The sequence below is a fragment of the Macrobrachium rosenbergii genome, chromosome 14 (assembly GCF_040412425.1).
Source record: "Macrobrachium rosenbergii isolate ZJJX-2024 chromosome 14, ASM4041242v1, whole genome shotgun sequence".
NCBI classification, from domain to species: domain Eukaryota; kingdom Metazoa; phylum Arthropoda; class Malacostraca; order Decapoda; family Palaemonidae; genus Macrobrachium; species Macrobrachium rosenbergii.
In genome coordinates this window covers 54,013,551-54,031,925 of record NC_089754.1, presented here as the reverse complement: position 1 = coordinate 54,031,925, position 18,375 = coordinate 54,013,551, and the positions used below count along the sequence as shown (strand labels likewise).

The following is an 18,375-nucleotide window of genomic DNA, read 5'->3' as shown; positions in this document are numbered from 1 at the left end:
TAACTGTGGATTTTTCTCCATTTCAAGACATGCTACTATGGGTATTTTTTTAATATAATAATAATAATAATAAAACAAGCGGACCAACACTTAGGAAATTCACGCTACTGGGATTGGGCTTCCCCCAATCACTCACGAAGTCCTGGTTTTCCCGATCCTGTCTACATCTTGTGCAGTGGTTACCATGGGGGTTCGTGCAAATCTTGCTAGAGCCATTTTTGACAATACACAGCGTTTTATTTACCCATTCCTCCAAAACAGTTTCTTTTCATTTTTAACCTATCAGAAAATATGAAGAAGCCAGGATGTGTTGTACGGCTGTAGATTATGTTCACTAACTGAATTGAGTACTGAATTTAGGCAGAAGGCCAAGCACTGGGACCAATGAGGTCATTCAGAGCTGAAACGGAAATTGACAGGAAAAGGTTTGAAAGGTGTAACAGGAAGGAAAGCTCGCAGTTGCACCATGAATCAGTTGCTAGGAGAGGGTGGAAAGGAAGATGGAAGAAAGAGAATATGAAAGGAGGTACAGTAAAAGGAATGAAAGGGGTTGCTGCTAGGGGCCGAAGGCACGCTGCAAAAAACTTTAAGTAATGCCTACAGTGCACCGTATGAGGTGCACTAACGGCGCTCCCCTCCTACGGGCACTAACTGAGATTCATTTGGGAGCAAATGTATAGCAAGAGACCATCTTTCTTACAGCCAAGGCTGATGTTGAGACTATACCTGAAAAAAAAAAGGTGTCCTGGTTTTTTTTCTGGCTTAAAACAAAGAGAAGTGAAAACGAAGAAAAAATAGGACTTATATAACTATTAGAATTCAATGTAGAAATATGTGAATAAATGGAAACCATAGCATAAAAGCAAACTCTATATTTTGGCACAAAATACATGACCTGTGGCGGAGATGGACTTTCACATCTGAAACCCTACAGTAATAAAATATAAAAGAATCCTATTTTGCTTTATACAATTTAAAATTTTCAATAAAAAAGAATTACAGATACAAATAAAACCCAGAGGCTCCATAATACAAAATACGGATAAGCACTGCAAGGTCATATAAAAAAAAATTTCCACCTTATAGTCGTTCAATTCAAGAATATGAAATGTACGCTATCCCACATACAAAATATATCTAGTTACCATATAAAAATCTATGAGACATCTATAAGAATCTGAGGTAAGACGTCGTACTCGAGTTGACTCTCTTTGAACTCACAAATCCAAGACTAAACCGGACACGCTGGGGTGTTACACCATTCGAACGGCACAACTAATCGGTAAAATTGACCCATTCTGGATTGAAACTATCCGGCAGCAACTTGGCCACGGTGGTCTTCATGTACTGCTTGTTGGGCTTCGACAGGTACACCTCCATGTCTAGGCCGAACTCAGCCAGCGTCTGCCGGCACATGCCGCATGGGCCTACGAACTTGTCGCCCATCTCTGCCGTGATGGCTATGGCTTTGAACTTCCGGTGCCCTTCCACGACCGCGCGGCAGACGGCGGTCCTTTCGGCGCAGATGGCCAACCCGTAGGACACGTTCTCCACGTTGCATCCTAGTATCGTGGATCCGTCTTCGGTGAGGAGGGCGGCCCCGACGGGGAACTTGCTGTAGGGGCTGTAGGAATTCTGGCGTCCCCGGAGGCTGGCGTCGATCAGCGCCTCGAGTTCACTGTCTGTGGACAAAGAAAAACGCAACAGTTCCAATAAATTACAAACAGACATAAAGCATCATAAAAGGTTTTCATTTATCTATGAACATTTCCTTGCATTTCAAAGTTGCTCTGAGCTGGGGGGCATTATTACCTTAGACAAGTGAATTACGATAATGCTAACCACATGAACCAAAGTATGTCTTGACATCTTGCTTTACAAGTTAAATACTAAATTCCCTTCCATAATATAATAATAATAATAATAATAATAATAATAATAATAATAATAATAATAATTCTACGCATAGTAACAAGTAATTCAGCCTAAGCTCAGTTTTCTCTTCTTATCTAAGTGATGTATCAAAAGTAAATAATGAGAGTATTTGGACAGGCTTAAACTCGTGATAAGGCGCACTAGGACTGAACTACGTCACTGATACTAAGTCTAAAGCAATTCAGTGGGCTTCTTGACTTCTCTCTTGTAAGAGGAAGGAAAGATGCACCATACTAACATGAATGATGTAATGGGTCATTCGTTCCCGTATAATTGTCCTATTGTGTTGAAGATTTCAAATATTTATCTTAGATATTGTCCAAGTTGTTTAAGGTTAAAGTCCAGAGTAGGAAATGAACAATATGAGAAATAGCAATATAACTTCACACAATTATTAGCATTTAGTTAAGTCCTCACTAGAAATTACAATATTAACTTCACACGTTAAGTCCTCACTAGAAATTACGGTAATAACGACTCTTATGGCAATCAGGCATTACAAACATTCAAAACAGGTTAAAAAAACATAGGTCAACTAGATTACAATAGCCTTCGGTGCTCAAGAAAATCTGGTCTCATTCTGTCAAATCACAAGGATGTCCGAAAATAATGAGTCATCCGGGGGTGGGTCCCTCCGAGACGGCAAACCACAAATGCTTTAAGCACTCACTTCCATTTTAAGAAGCTTCTCGAACTAGTGAACAAATTTGATGATATTTACCGAGATCATTTTTAGTTTTCTGTAAAAGAAAACTATTGTGCCGGCTTTGTCTGTCCCCCCTCAGATCTTAAAAACTTCTTAGTCTAGGGGGCTGCAAATTGGTATGTTCATCATCCACCCTCCAATCATCAAACAACAAACTGCAGCCCTCTAGCCTCAGTAGTTTTTATTTTATTTTACGGTTAAAGTTAGCCATAATCGTGCATCTGGCAATGATATAGGACAGGTCACCACCGGGCTGTGGCTAAAGATTCACTGGCCGCGGCTCATACAGCTTTATACCGAGACAACTGAAAGATAGATCTATTTTCGGTGGCCTTGATTATACGCTGTACAGAAAACTCGCTTGTGCTGAAGAAACTTCGGCGCATTTTTTACTTGTTGTTATTTTCAAATTTAAATGGTAAGCTTACGATGAATGCAGAGGAAGTTTATGGGTGGTTTCTGTGGCAATCAGTCTTCAAAGATGCTAACGTAAACTTGATTTGCTGGAGAGGACGCCAAGTATAAATATTTTCAGTTATTCACCATCATAAATTAAAACAACACTAAATGCTATTAGACGGGATACTATGATAGAGCATTTTGAAATACATCGATTTAGTCAAAAGCAGAGAGAGAGAGAGAGAGAGAGAGAGAGAGAGAGAGAGAGAGAGAGAGAGAGAGAGAGATTAAAGATGATCCAGCAACACAGGGTACTGGCAACGGCTGTCAAACTACCTACCCAGATAAATGCTTTATATTAAATTGAGACGCCATGTCCTAAACCTAAATATCAATATCCATGGTGTCACAGTTTTACATAGTATTCGTGTAATAATTTTAAGGTTTTTTTTACTTTCACAGTTAGAGAGTTTTGGAATCTAGCATTATCTTGGCGCCATACTCTGGTACCGTTAGATTCCTGAATTTCGGTACACATTAGGCCTACGGCTAGGTAAGAAGACGTATGAACCCACAATTGTTACTTTGCATTGCTACTGTGCTAGTATTACGTGCTTTTTTTCACGTGTTTCCATGTTTAGCTTTTTTTAAAAGGCAGCGCAGCCAACAACTTAATTTTTGCTCAACAAATTTTTGCAAAACAAACAAGTAACAAATGCGCCGAAGTTTCTTCGGCGCAAACGAGTTTTCTGTACAGCGTATGATCAAGGCCACAGAAAACAGATCTATCTTTCGGTGGTCTCGGTATAATGCTGCATGAGCCGGGTCCCATGAAACGTTAACCACAGCCCGGTGGTGGCCCATCCTATATCGTTGCCAGAAGCACGATTATGGCTAGCTTTAACCTTAAAATAAAAACTACTGAGGCGAGAGGGCTGCAATTTGGTATATTTGATGACTGGAGGGTGGATGATGAACATACCAATTTGCAGCCTTCTAACCTCAGTAGTTTTTAGGATCTGGGGGCGGACAGAAAAAGTGGGGACGGACAGACAAAGCCATCTCAATAGTTTTCTTTTACAGAAAACTAAAATCACGCATGTACGTACTAAATATAAAAGTAATTTAACCAACTAGCCCGCGTGACTAAATACTGCGTACACCTATATAAAAATTATTTCTTGCTCATGTGACGCTTCTAATAGGCCTATACCTATATCCTTAACACGCAGAAATGACTGCAAATACCACATCAAGCAACGAATATATAAAAATGTATATATATATATATATATACATATATATATATATATATATATATATATATATATATATATATATAATTATAATTAAGCTGACAAAGCGAAACTGACCAGTCCACCTGGCATAAAACAATGCTAAAGTTTTATAAGGTCTATTTACTTCCCAAAAGGCGAGCACAACGCTAATAACTGACAATATCTCTCTCATGTTTTCACCTCGCCTTAAAAGGTCTCGTCAAGAGCAGGAAATGCGCAAGAACAAACTCGTCCCGTGTAGGGAAAAGGTCACTTAACCCCTGTTTTCACTTAGGCTAATTGTACAGAGAATTAGGCGGATCGTACTGAATATATAAACATTGTCAGTTCTAATCACTATTATCTTGTCTTGGGATTTCTCTCTGGGAATTAATGCTGGTAAATTTCACAGGATTCTGAAGGATTTGCCGGCTTTAATCTCTATTCCGCTTATCTTGATAAAATGTCAAGAGTTTGACTGACTGACAGCACCTCTTGTGTCATTGTTCTTCACATCCATTTGCACCTAACAACCACAGACTAAGTATATATATATATATATATATATATATATATATATATAATATATATATATATATATATATATATATATATATATATATATATATATATATATATATATATATAAAATATATAACGTTATATAAGTGAATCAGGGAACGTGCTAGGCCTTTCGACGTACTGTCCTTTACTTAGCAGACTGCTAAGTGAAGGACAGTCGAAAGGCCTAGTACCACACTCCGTCGTTTCACTTTCCTTCGTGGCATTGCCTATGTATGTATATGTATATGTATATATATATATATATCGAGTTTTCTGTGCAGCCGCTACAGCGTATAATCAAGGCCACCGAAAATAGACCTATCTTTCGGTGGTCTCGTTATAATGCTGTATGAGACACGGCCCATGAAACTTTAACCAAGGGCCAATGATGGCCTATCCTATATCGTTGCCAGTAGCACGATTATGGTTAACTTTAACCTTAAATAAAATAAAAACTACTTGTGCTAGAGGGCTGCAATTTGGTATGTTTGATAATTGGGGTGATGGATGATCAGCATAACAATTTGCAACTCTCTAGCCTCAGTAGTTTTTAAGATCTGAGGGCAGACAGAAAAAAGTGCGGACGGACAGACAAAGCCAACACAATAGTTTTATTTTACAGAAAACTAAAAAAACTGAGGATGTTCCACAAAGAACGAGGGACTAACTGGCTGGATTATTTATGAAGTCTAAGCTATCATCAACTCAAACACTGGGACACTTTAGGCCAATCAGCGGTTGAGACCAAAAACAACGAGTTGGATTGGTTGGACAGCCATATAGATTAAAAAAAAAAAAAAATAAAGATGGAGTACAATGATCTAAAGGGGAAGAAAGTCCACTGCTCTGAGTACCAGTTTGAGAGGTTGAACAGCAAGATTGAGGAAGGGATGCGGGAATGTAGCTATGAGCCGAAGGGTGGATGCTGCAAACACCATTCATGTAACGGGTACAGTGCACTACATGGGAAGCACTCATGGCATCATCCCACTACAGAACAAAGGAGGTACTGAACATTAGCTCCCACTTCTAGAATTTAAATAAGTATCAATTCAAAAGTGTCATATCGGATAACGTTAAGTAAATATAAACCTTGTGACACAATTTATCGGTCTAGCTTATTTTTCACCTACGCTAATTATCTTCAGCTTTTTATTCATAAAATAAAACGAGTAAAAATGCGCTGAAGAAACTTCGGTGTCATCGAGTTTTCTGAAGAGCGTGTAATGCTCAGCCGTGGCCCATGAAACTTTCAGCCACAGCCCGGTGGTGGTGGCCTCTATTGTTGGCACCTATAGCAGCGCCAGACGCACGATCATGGCTAACTTTAACCTTAAATAAAATAAAAAAAAAACTACTGAAGCTAGAGGGCTGCAATTTCGTACGTTTGATGATTGGAGGGTGGATGATCAACATACCAATTTGCAGCCATCTATCCTAGTAGTTTTTAATATCTGAGGGAGAACGTACAGACAAAAAGCCATCTCAACAGTTTTCTTTTACAGAACGCTAAAACCGGTTTACAAGGCCACTCTCCATATTTCATCTCATTAAGTCACCTGACAGTATAGGCAGGTGAATCATGAATGTAAAAGTGGACTTGTGACAAGAAAAAATAAAAAGTTTGGTTCCCAAATTAGACCAATACAGCGTTTTCCTTCGGCCAACCAGCTAGCCCTTTCACTCCACTATCAGATAACGTATCCATTACATTCCGCAGCTTTCCCCTGTGAGGCATCACAGGTGTCTGTAACTAAGCGCATTCTGTAACCTTGTTACAGTAAGAGCTAAAAAGGAAAGTAAGATAGCAACACTACAAAGAGGCATATGCCGTCCATAAACTGTATCAATAACACCTCACCTGCCAATAGGACGCTTTTCGTTTTTAAAATCTCTCATTCCTACAATACTTACAATTTAGACTATATATATTTTCTAGGGGTTTTTGCTTTACCTTTATACTTAACTTTTCTTCACTTCCTTCATTTACAATGCATGTTTATGCGCATTCGAATACGTTTGAGAACTCAAGAATCTATGCACTTCGTAAAATTTTTTATTTTATACAGAAAAAAAAACGTTGACAACTGCCGACTTCTCAGTAGGGGCGCATTCACATTGGGCAATTTGAAAGGCAAATAGAAAGCGATAATTTTTTAGGCTAATTTTTTTACACAACATTTCATAGAAGTAACCTTACAGTTTCTGCCTTAAGTTTTGTACTTCCTATTACGTCCTTCCAAACGAGGACCCAAAATAACAACGGATCATAAAACAAGGTCCAATATCGTATGATCGATTAATACATATTTCAGAGGGTTCAAAGAAAAATGGCAAATATCGGTGAGGGATTAGATAAAACCAATAACTGCACATGCGGCTCCAATATCAGCGTTAAAGTTACTTTATATGGAAGTTTACGATGAATATGCTGTATGTATGTATATATGTGTGTATATATATATATATATATATATATATATATATATATATATATATATATATATATATATATATATATATATACATACATACATACTGTGTATACAATCCGTTGCCCATTGTCTCCAGAAAGACGAAAAACTACAAAGTTGAAAAAATATGCATCACAGCATTCCAGTACAGTTCGGCTCAGTGCGGGAATTCCGAGAAAGCATATCTTTCATATACGTATCGGACGTGAACTGCTCTGCCGTGGTGAATCACAACTGTTGCTTCACGCTTCGTACGTACAAGCTCGACCCTGCATTCCACTAGATACCCGAGAACATGGTCTAAGAACTAAGACTATGCCCGAGAACATCAAACATTTACTTGGTGAACATTCCTCTACTATGTTTCAACTTTCCACGGCTAAGCCTGCCCGGATTAGTCCTAGTATATTTATGACACGTTCATATATGTTAATGATTTTGTCAGTATTCTCTGCCACCTTATTAATTCTGTTTCATTAATGCATCAAAATTCCCAGATTCCGGAACAGACCCATTTCCCTACGGGCATTCCAACATAACGAAAATAATTACAGTAAACAGGCTGGAGAGAAAAGTAACGTTCTGTAAGTACCTTGCCAAATGTGGATGAGCGGAAGCAACTTGACCCAAATAGAACACAAGCTACCCATTTGCCTTTCCTTAATAGCTTCGCGGGCAACTTGCTTCCTAGTTGACGGGCAAGTGTTGAGTTTCCGCTAGACAATTATCTTAAGCAAATTCCTTCGACGCTTGAATCAAGTTCTAATTGTGATTGTTTGATTAAAATGAGCGTTTGGGTCTAACGGCACAGAACAAGAACCGCTAGATCATCTCTGCTTTCAATAAATGTAAGAGTCCAAACAGCCCATCCGTTATTTAATTTGAATAAATTATACATACAATCCGGACCTTGTTCTCATAATTCTATGAACAAGATTCCAGATATGTTTATCAGTACATCCTAACACTGAAAGTAAATTACCATATATGCTCCATGATACGGAAACATTCGTATAATCTAATCTAGAACAGTGCATTACATACACGTAACTTGAATCACAATCTTAGCATGAACCTGTTCAAGTTCTGTATGCCTGTATGCAGTCCCTGGCGTAGGGAACAGAGGGCAGTACCTAAAAGTTATTCATGTTCGGTTTCTTCGATGTTCAGTTATATAGCTTTTATTCAAGAAATCATTTTGTAACATGCTAGCGTGCTCCATTAAGGGCTTCATATGCCTCACCTGATGTGCTGCTCTTTTTCTCTCCTTTTCATCTAATAAGGTTGCTGATCCCCTCCACAGTTACAGGAGACTGGATAACGAACGATTGGACAAAGCAGCTTAGCAATAAGACACAAACGAACGGCTAGTTTGCCATCTTTGAGGTTAAATATCTTTTTACTCTCACCTGATTGGGTATGGATGAGTACTGGAACTCGAACTTCTGAGTACACAGCATCCAAACGCCTAAATAACTCGCCAAAAGGAATAAATTTACGTAAAAACGTTACAGAAGAAATTCTATGTCTTCAAGTTCTGGCGTAGAAGATTTAGACATCCCAGAAAAAAAAAATGGTATAACATGCCTTACACGTATTCAGATAACAATATAACAAAACATGGAATACCTAATCACAAACTCCCCGTCAATGCAACAAAAAAATCACCTAAAAATAGGATTTGTCCGTCCTCTCCTGGTTTCCCTTGACATATAAACCCAACAATTAGAGGGCTTCTGCTTGTCTGCAGTTCAGGATGCCCCCCCAGAAAGTATTTTTCCCCACTTGACACGAGATTGTTATAGACTAATTATGCGTGTTTGTGTGACTCTTCCGGGGTTGTAATGACACTTTCCTGGACCTTTTTCTTACGTCATAACGAGAGGATATTTCCAACGCCCTTTTACTGTCCAGGAATAGGAACTGACCTGCCTTTCTTTTAGTCCCGACCTCTAAATGTCTATTCATCACTTACGGTTCATGCTTTTTAAAAGAGCCTAGACCTAATGTCCAGATTTTCAATATAATTACGATATTTTTTCATGATATAAAGCTTTGAAACTAAACACGATTTTATGTGATGGATCCAAGGCTCAAGGTTAAAAAGGAACTCAGCCTTTACCATAACTTTTGTCTCGTGTACAGTATTATAATTGTGTACGAGTACTCAGATGTGCAGAGTAGGTCAAGGTCACGTAAAGATCTAAGGTTACATGTAAATAGGCCACCCGTGAGGCGCCAGGCTTTTAGTGCTTTAGTTTCTGAATATTTAACAATACCCTTAAGTGTTCAGCCACCTGAACACATTAGAAAACATATTAACGAGTTCATGAATACTTAAAAAGTCCCACAATAACGAAAAACCAGAGAGAGCTTACGTAATCAACATAAAATGTTGCATGACTGCAAAACGCAATAACTGATCTTTAATGGATACCACTGCCACGTTCCAGATACTATGACATTTTTTTTATTCTTGTCAAGATCTAATGCGCAATCCTCCGGCGGCAAGATAAAAAAAAATAGAGGCATTCTCTCAGATCGTGACTCCGAGAATGGCACGTTTAAGATGTAAACAGGGTGTCGTGTATGCTGTGATAAAGAAAAAGTTCAAAATGGAGACCTATGTTACAAAATAAACTGATAACAATCCGAAATGGCGAGCAAGGCCTATTCCACCAACTGATGACGAGCCTTTAGCCTAACGCACACGCTGCTGCCGTTATGTTCCTGCAAGCACAAATATAAATGTTTCTATCACAAGTTCCCTGAATGTAACCAGTCATTGGGCGACGTAAAATATTGTAAGGCATTGTCGTGATAGCACACAGTCTTCGAATACCGTAAATACGTTGCACTTGTTTGTCACTAATGTCCGGACAAGTGGGATTTTACTCATCACCCGTTTTCCGGTTTTACGTAAGAGAATTATTGAATATTGGTGTAATAAATAAAAAGACTGTAAGACGAAATTGTTAAAAAAAAGTTAAATGTTCATAGCAGCATAAATACCAAGCCTAAAAGAGTACTATACAAAGAGGAATTGCAGTTATGAATCTATAATTGTAAATCATTGCAAATTTCCAAACCTCCTGAACGCACCCTTGGATCTAATCAATAAACATTGTGTAACAAGACTGCATTATAAGGGAAATTTTATTTTTTCAAAGAACCCCCACTCGGAAGAACCGTGCACGCCAGTGTTATACCTTCTTCAGGAAACTCAATTGTGAGCCAAAATCACCGTAAGACACAAACCTGACAGCTTCTTGTCCATTTCAGCCGTTGTGGCATCATTCTTAGACGGTCCCACCTGCTGTAACTTGGTTACGTGATTCTGCTCCATACTGATCTGGAGGAACAAGAGTGAAGTCGAACACGTGCTCAAGGTGACGGGACCGAAAAGAGGCGACCAACTACGTCGACAACACCCGTCCAACTGACTAGTCTGAGAAAAATGACGGCAGCAGCTGCACAGCAGCGCAACAGTGACTATTATAGCGTCTGGTGGCGCTAATGTAAGCGCAAACCTTGCTGTTGGCGCTCCTGATTAGAATGGTAGCCAGCTTCTCTCTGCTATAGCTGATGTTAATTGAGCTCTTTATCCAGAGACGACTGGTACTGGTGCCTGTTTGATTATCACCGACATTTCCATAAAAAAAAACCCGCTTGACAAACCCAGTTACTTTGTGACCTAGTGCACACTCGCAAAATGTTTTCTTGCTGCTGTTTTTTTTTTTTTTTAACATCAAGCGCAATGTACTCGTTTCGGTAGACTGCTTAGTTGATCTGAGAATGTTTGCACAAATTCCTTACTAAGAAGGCATGACCACCACATAAACTTGTATATAAAATGCTTCCTCCTAGCAACATGAGCAATTGCAAGGGGAATGTATGCTGGAAAATAATCTTCAATGACCCTGTCCAGTGTCACTGCGTCGGGCAGTGGCCGTAGGTTGGCTAAGGGAATGTATAGGGACATCCGAGTGGTAAGGGGACCCAGGGAATGTGAATGAGGAGGGATTTAAGAAGGTGGATCGATACACCATTGGCTGAGTCAGCGCTCTTGCCTCAAACACCTCCTTCTCCAGGGTGCCAACCGCTTTCTCCTCCAGGAGGACGGCCCTTATTGCAAGTGACTGTAGTTGTTAGGTGAAGGCTGGCCGTATGCCAACAGGGGTTCAGGTTGGTAAAATAAACGGATCAGCAGAGAAGATGAATGGCTTGACACTAAACCAACAAAACATGGTTTCATAAAACTGAAAACAATAAGAAAATACGCTTCCTTGAGTAAAATTCTCCGTTTTCCTTTGGCCTGAGTTAGATAAGGACGATTGATGGACACGTGCATTAGCAAACAAAACTAATCAGCGTACAGTAAAAATACAAAACCGATAACTGCAAGTGGCTCCGCTCTTCAAAAACACTTATCGATGTTAGGGACTTAAGTTTCCCGAATGTTTGTTTAGCCTTATCAAGCAGGGGCGGTAACTTTACACTCTGAATCTAGACCGACATGAGAGTATAAGAGCTTTCATTGTGGAACTCCAACCACTTCTCTCTCTAATTTCATTGTCTTCCCTCTTTTCTTAGGCCGTTACTTCCCAGCGCAGTTGGAAAACTGGGACTATTTTGTTTACGCTGAGCTATGCGTCACTAAGGGATTGTAATTCCTTACATCTTGTCAACGGCAGGTCCTTTGTGATTGGCGATGGCAGAATAATGTCAGTCGACCACCGATGAATTTATAGTCTCTGCTTTTAAGTTGGTGTAAATTACAATGAAGGTTATAATGGTGAAGTTAACCTTTCCCCTAACTACAAGAAATGCCTCTCTCTCTCTCTCTCTCTCTCTCTCTCTCTCTCTCTCTCTCTCTCTCCATTTTATGCAATATAAATAGCGAAGTGCAACAACAAAAATTTGTGATACATAAACTGATAATTACAGTGACCTCATGTTCAATTTCATACGAATGTTTTAGCTGGTAGCCAAGAAACGAGCGTTTTTTCCGCCCTCAAATTCGGTTGCTCCAAAACTTTTCTCAGTAGGGAAATAATCCAATTTTGTCTGTATTACACAAAAACACAGAGAAAACTCTCGTAACATTAACCGTTCCAATCACTTTTATCTTGACAACACTCTCTTGTTTGAGACGTGAAGGGACTTTCAACCGCCTACCTAGTACTTTATGGGTCTTTTCTCCACATGACCAGTCATCTTGAAACACTAAGCCACCCTTTTTACCTATGTATACAAAACCACATTATATATATATATATATATATATATATATATATATATATATATATATATATATATATATATATATATATATATATATAATGTGTTTCACCTGACAGGTGGTGTTGCCTTTCAGTGTTACACATCAGAATTTTACACAAAATATTTTGCTACCTAATTGACTTTCTCTGGCCCAGCGGCGACCCTCTACAACAGACTAACTTAATTTAATTCTGACGTTAACAGAGGAGCGCTGGGCTTGAACTGAACGTGATATATACAGATATTCCATAAAATTTGTGATTATGGTAGTTAAAGACAGCCACCTAATATGTGATATGGCCTTTGACCTACTTTTATGGAATTTCTAGACCTATTTTTTAGTACTTCTGTTTACTTTTCTCTTTTACTCGTGTTTAACCTTCTAGCGCCTTTCGTTGCGCATAATTGTCGCACAGACATTTGCTTAACAATTACAAACTGAAAGCAGGAGCGCTTATCAAGCCCTGCACGGTAACTGCTTTTTCTGACTGTAGTTATTGCGTGCTCTTGTACGTCGGGCACCAGACAAGAATCAATGTCTCCAGTAATGTAAAAGACTGCAAGCACAAACCAACCTCTTTAAACATACTGTACATTTGTGCGCGAATGAACATACTATATTCCCCCTGGAACTCAGTACCACTTCATAGTCATCCAAGCTACGCGCAATTGGTTAGACCTATGCAACGATTTCGAAGTTTCTGTGAGGTACATCATTGATTGCCTTTAATAACAATAGTAATTTCCTTGTGCTAGGCTGTCAGTGATTACAGAACGTGCTGGAACCGCTTCGCTATAAAAGTTAGAACAATATAAAGACATATTTCTGTGTAAAAAGGTAAAAGTAATTTTGTGATGCCAGGAACGTGCAGTACATCTTAAGATTTCGACTTCGATACGCCAAAAAAGTAGGTTTTTCAGCGTTGATTTGATCAGCAATTAAGACGGAAATTTTATTTATAAGATATTGAACGTGATTAATGAACACAAGCGTATGGCAGCTGAAATACAATGCATCAGAATCCACGTTGACACCGGTTCAAGTCTACGCAAAGAGAACGCCTATTACCACAAGCGCAGAGACCCAGGCATTGCAGGATTGCCAACACAAACAACACGTTCTTATGTAAGTTTCTTCCAATTCACACAATTCTGTTTCCGTTTTTATTACACTTACTGTTTCACTATTCTGTTACAAGGACCAATCAAATATCTGTTCCAGCGTCAGTTATTATTTCGGCGTCTGTTTGTTTCGCGAGATTCCGAATATACATCGGAGACAAAGAATTCATGGAACCAAATAATAGCCTAACTATAAGTATAAAAAAACAATTTTATTTTCTAAAACTGTTACAACAATAACTTCAAGAGCAAAAAGAAGTTTTGGTGGAAAAAGGGGAAAAAAGCACAAAGCAAAAAGAAAAAAAGTCTATTTACGGGAATATGCGAAATGGAAAACATTTCTGCAAAATATGTAATGGAATTAAAAGCCGTTATTCTGTTCAAACCAAATTGCAATTGAATTTACAATCACTCGTTATTCAAAATGTAAAAAATGCAAAAAAATCCCATTGTAACCTGGCAAAGCAAACAGCCAGTATGAAAAGAATTAATTAGCAATTAACAAATAAAGCTTCTCAGTTGGTACACAGGTCTCTTGACTATGAGTTCTGTTATTTCTTACTGCAAAGAAGTTTCTTAAATCAATGTTTCACTATCTCGTTCCTACGCGTTTATTAGCTGTTTGCTGCATAAACCAAACAAATTGCGGACTGCTGCTGCATAGAGAATTTTACAGCAGAGTTAATTGCTCATGGACCCCGTATGTGACTAGTGCCGTCAGTGCACCTCATGCGGTGCACTGTAGGCATTATCTTGAGGCTCTTTGCGGCGTGCCTTCGGACCTTAGCGGCAACCCCTTTCGTTCCTTTCACTGCACCTCCTTTCATATTCTCATTCCAGCCTCTCCTAACGATTGATTCATAGTGCAACTGCTTAGAGGTTTTCCTCCTGTTACACCTTTCAGACCTTTTACTGTCAAGTTCTGTTTCAGCGTTGAATGACTTCATAGGTCCCAGTGCTTGGCCTTCGGCCTAAATTCTGTATTCAGTTCAGTTGCTCATGGAAATCGGAAACGTAACTGGCTAGGTTTTTATAAGTAAAATAACAGATGATAAATAATACAACAACAACTGACTCCTCAAATAGATTGGCAGGCAGGCATTTTGCAAATGGACAGACTTGAGTACAGAATTCGCGATTATCAAGGACAAGTTGCGTTGCAACAATGAACAAAGTTATGCTCATAAACCTGAGTATGCATTTGAGTAGTTTCCAAGAGATTGTTAATCATCAAAGCTTTAAGAAAATACTGAAGATCTTGTTGCCAGTATGGCATTGGTTTACAATTTTATGAAGTGGCAGTAAGTCTCTTAGGTGACTGGCTAACTGTGATAGATAACCGCTCCTCGTGGCCTTGATTGTATATGTTTCTCTACCCTTCAAGTAGAAGTACATTTAAAGAGTCAACCACAGTCCGTTGGTGGTTTGTGTGTTTGTGTGTGTCTGAAGAGTAAATCCAATAGACGATCACGCGCTTGTATCATTCAGGTTCCCCACCCCACTTTCTGAGTGGCTCTACTCATCACAGGACCGTTGTAGGGTTACTAGGGTACTGGAGTGCATAGGCCTATGGATGGGTTTGGGCTCAAAGTGTCCACTACAGGATCAAAATGATTCACCAGCAAGAAATAAGAAAGGCCTGGTCCTAAGCGATATATGGAGTCATCCTTTATTTTAACATGGTGTTTTTCGCTCTGCACTAAAGATTTTCTGGAGAGCCCATTGTCCTCTTGGCAGTTGTAAGAAAGTTTATGTATTTATTCATTTTTTCTTGCCGTTTCTGAATCCCTCCAGTCTAGGCAACTGGGTGCAGGGTCTTACTCCAATCAATAGTGTCTACGAACGATTGATGAGGGAAAGGAGAGGTGTCCCAACGACCACTGGGTCAGGAGTCCCCGAGCATCTTCAAAATTCAGATGAGAGAGGCCAAATGACAGGAAGTTTAGAGTCCAAGATGTACTTTTCGTTAAATTTGACGTTTTCGAAAAGTAAGCCTACCAATTAACAGTGCAAATATATTTTCGCGTCTGCCATTTTCATCTGCGCGATGTCATCATCCTGGTTTTTGGCAACTATTTTTAGGATGTGGTTGCAGTCCCCTAACCCTTTCCCCCCTGGATATTCAACGGCCATGTGAGCAGACTATAGCTTATCTTTTCTTGATGGCTACCAACCCAAGAATACCGGACACTTCCTCACAGCATCTTTTGCATTGCGTCGGATCAGCACAAGATTTGTTAAACAAAATTCTTTACGTGGGGATATGAAGTTGCCACAGTGGCCATTGCATTTAACAAGACGGAAATCAAAAGTTATTTTGCTCTTCTGGGGTCACAACCGGCTTGTCTAATGCAATATCCAAAGGTATTCTTTGCATATTGGTCTAAGGTCCACCGCACGGGGTAGCATCGAATGAAACGCATAAAGAATCACCCAATGGGACTATTTATCAGAGCCGGTGCTACTCAAATTTATAATTTTCGTCGCCGTTGTGGTTGTTCTTATTCGAAATGAAACTTATCTTTGGTAACCACACACCAAGGTCTGTTTGTTTTCTCAATTCACTCTCTTATCGAGGTCAGCGCAGTCCGGCTCCTTTGAAAGTGGAGAGAGGTTTTCTGAAACGTTGCTTGTCAGTTTTACCACAGTCATCCGAAGTGCTGGTGGTTTTTTCTTTCAGGTCGCCCTCTCGGTGAGTAGAAACCGAAAAGCTATCTATCATTTGCACATGGGAATAATAACATAATTAACCCCCCACTCTCTCTCTCTCTCTCTATCCATATATATTTTTTTATCTGCATAGGCCTACCGGTCTATCTCATGGCGTTGTTTATCTATTTCTCATCACTCGCATTACCTCTGTATTTTATTTGATTAATTGAATGCCTCTTTATTTAGTTATCTATTTAATACAACGCATATCTGTGTGGCGCATTTTCGAAACGCACACGTCTGGAATCCAGGGAGGCTCTGTGTTGTGTCTTTGACCCTCAATAGACGCAGTTCGTGCCGCCATATCGATTCATCTGCACGCGATCTCGAGAATGCATGTTTTTTCCTCGATAAAAAAGAAAAAAAGTATTCGACTTCGCAAAGATACAGATAAGAGCTTCGTGCGTAAGTGGCTGTTCCGTACGGGCTAAGATAATCTTACAGATATTTATCTTAACGAGCTCAACTTTATATTTAAGACATAAACTTTCTTGGGTACATACTTGTACATAGGGCTATGTCAACACAGGCAAAATTGAGGTTTCGAAGAACGAACTGTAAATAAAAAATAGAGGCAACACACCCGAACCAATTATATTTACAGAAAACTAGCGTTTCCATGTGGAGAGAGAGAGAGAAGAGAGAGATAGAGAGAGAGAGAGACCGATTTCAGTGGGAGAGACATTTCTAGCAAGCAAACCCAATAATGATTCACTGGGTTTCCCACCTCACCACATCTACAGGGTGATCCGACTATAAAAAAATATGTATATAAAAAACCACGAAACTAAATTATTATAATCGAAACCCAGCAGTCTCACCATCATCTGTCAACTGAAATGTAAACTGGACTCTCCAACTTCGTTTCCATTTGGTAAATTAAAAGTAGGTTAAGGCACACACACACACACACACACACACACACACACACACACATATATATATATACACACACACACATATATATATATATATACAGTGTGTATATATATATATATATATATATATATATATATATATATATATATATATATATATATATATATATATATATATATATATATATATATATGCCTTCCTTTCCCCATGATAGTGATTGGCTTCCGTAGGTGAGACCCTCCTATTTATTAGCAATTCGCATTGGGATGAGATTGCTATCCCCATTCCCTGCGCAGTGGCTATCCAAGGGCGTGTGGTGTATTAAGCCTGACATTTCCTGGCGCTGTCACTCATCCAAGTTCTGACTAGACTCAGCAGAAGACCAGTAAGCGTGTACCTAAATATTGTTCACAAGTTCAGACGAAATGTCAAAAGATATGAGAAAAGATTAGAGACACGTCATGATTAATTTCCGCTGCTGCATCAATTTCTATTTATATATCCGGGAACCGCGCCAGTTATGACCTCATTAGATCAGATTATAACGGCTGTAGCTTTATGAATTTAATTGACCTTACAAGTCACGCGATGCTCACACACACACACATATATATATATATATATATATATATATATATATATATATATATATATATATATATATATATATATATATATATATGAAAATGAATTTTTTCCTACACGGTCTGCTTCGAATCACCCTCAGTAAAACTCATCAAATTTAAATATAGTTCCACTGATAGTCTTACAAATTTTGAGTCACGTGACCAAATAAACAAGGACGATACACCGTAGACTGACATCAGTCTTAGAACTTTCATTGGGAATTTGGGAATCAAATGTGGCAAAATCCGATGATACAACTGTCGTTCAAATAATGGAATCAGAAGTATCGTATCATAAAATTCAGAGATATTGGTATCATATTGTAAAATTTTATTAAATTCTTTCCAGCGGGTTTTCTGCTAGATCTACCACGTAATAATAATAATAATAATAATAA

At 38.8% G+C, this 18,375-nt stretch overlaps 1 protein-coding gene across 1 annotated transcript; it reads right to left on the bottom strand.

Moving 5' to 3' along the window:
* Window positions 1-857: 857 nt before the first annotated feature.
* On the bottom strand, window positions 858-11,465 carry LOC136846148 (cytidine deaminase-like). Its single transcript, XM_067116915.1, has 2 exons — window positions 10,614-11,465; window positions 858-1,682 (listed from the first exon to the last, which is right to left on the bottom strand). Exons 1-2 carry the CDS (start codon window positions 10,699-10,701, stop codon window positions 1,276-1,278), a joined length of 495 nt encoding a protein of 164 aa, XP_066973016.1. The 5' UTR covers window positions 10,702-11,465; the 3' UTR covers window positions 858-1,275.
* Window positions 11,466-18,375: the final 6,910 nt, after the last annotated feature.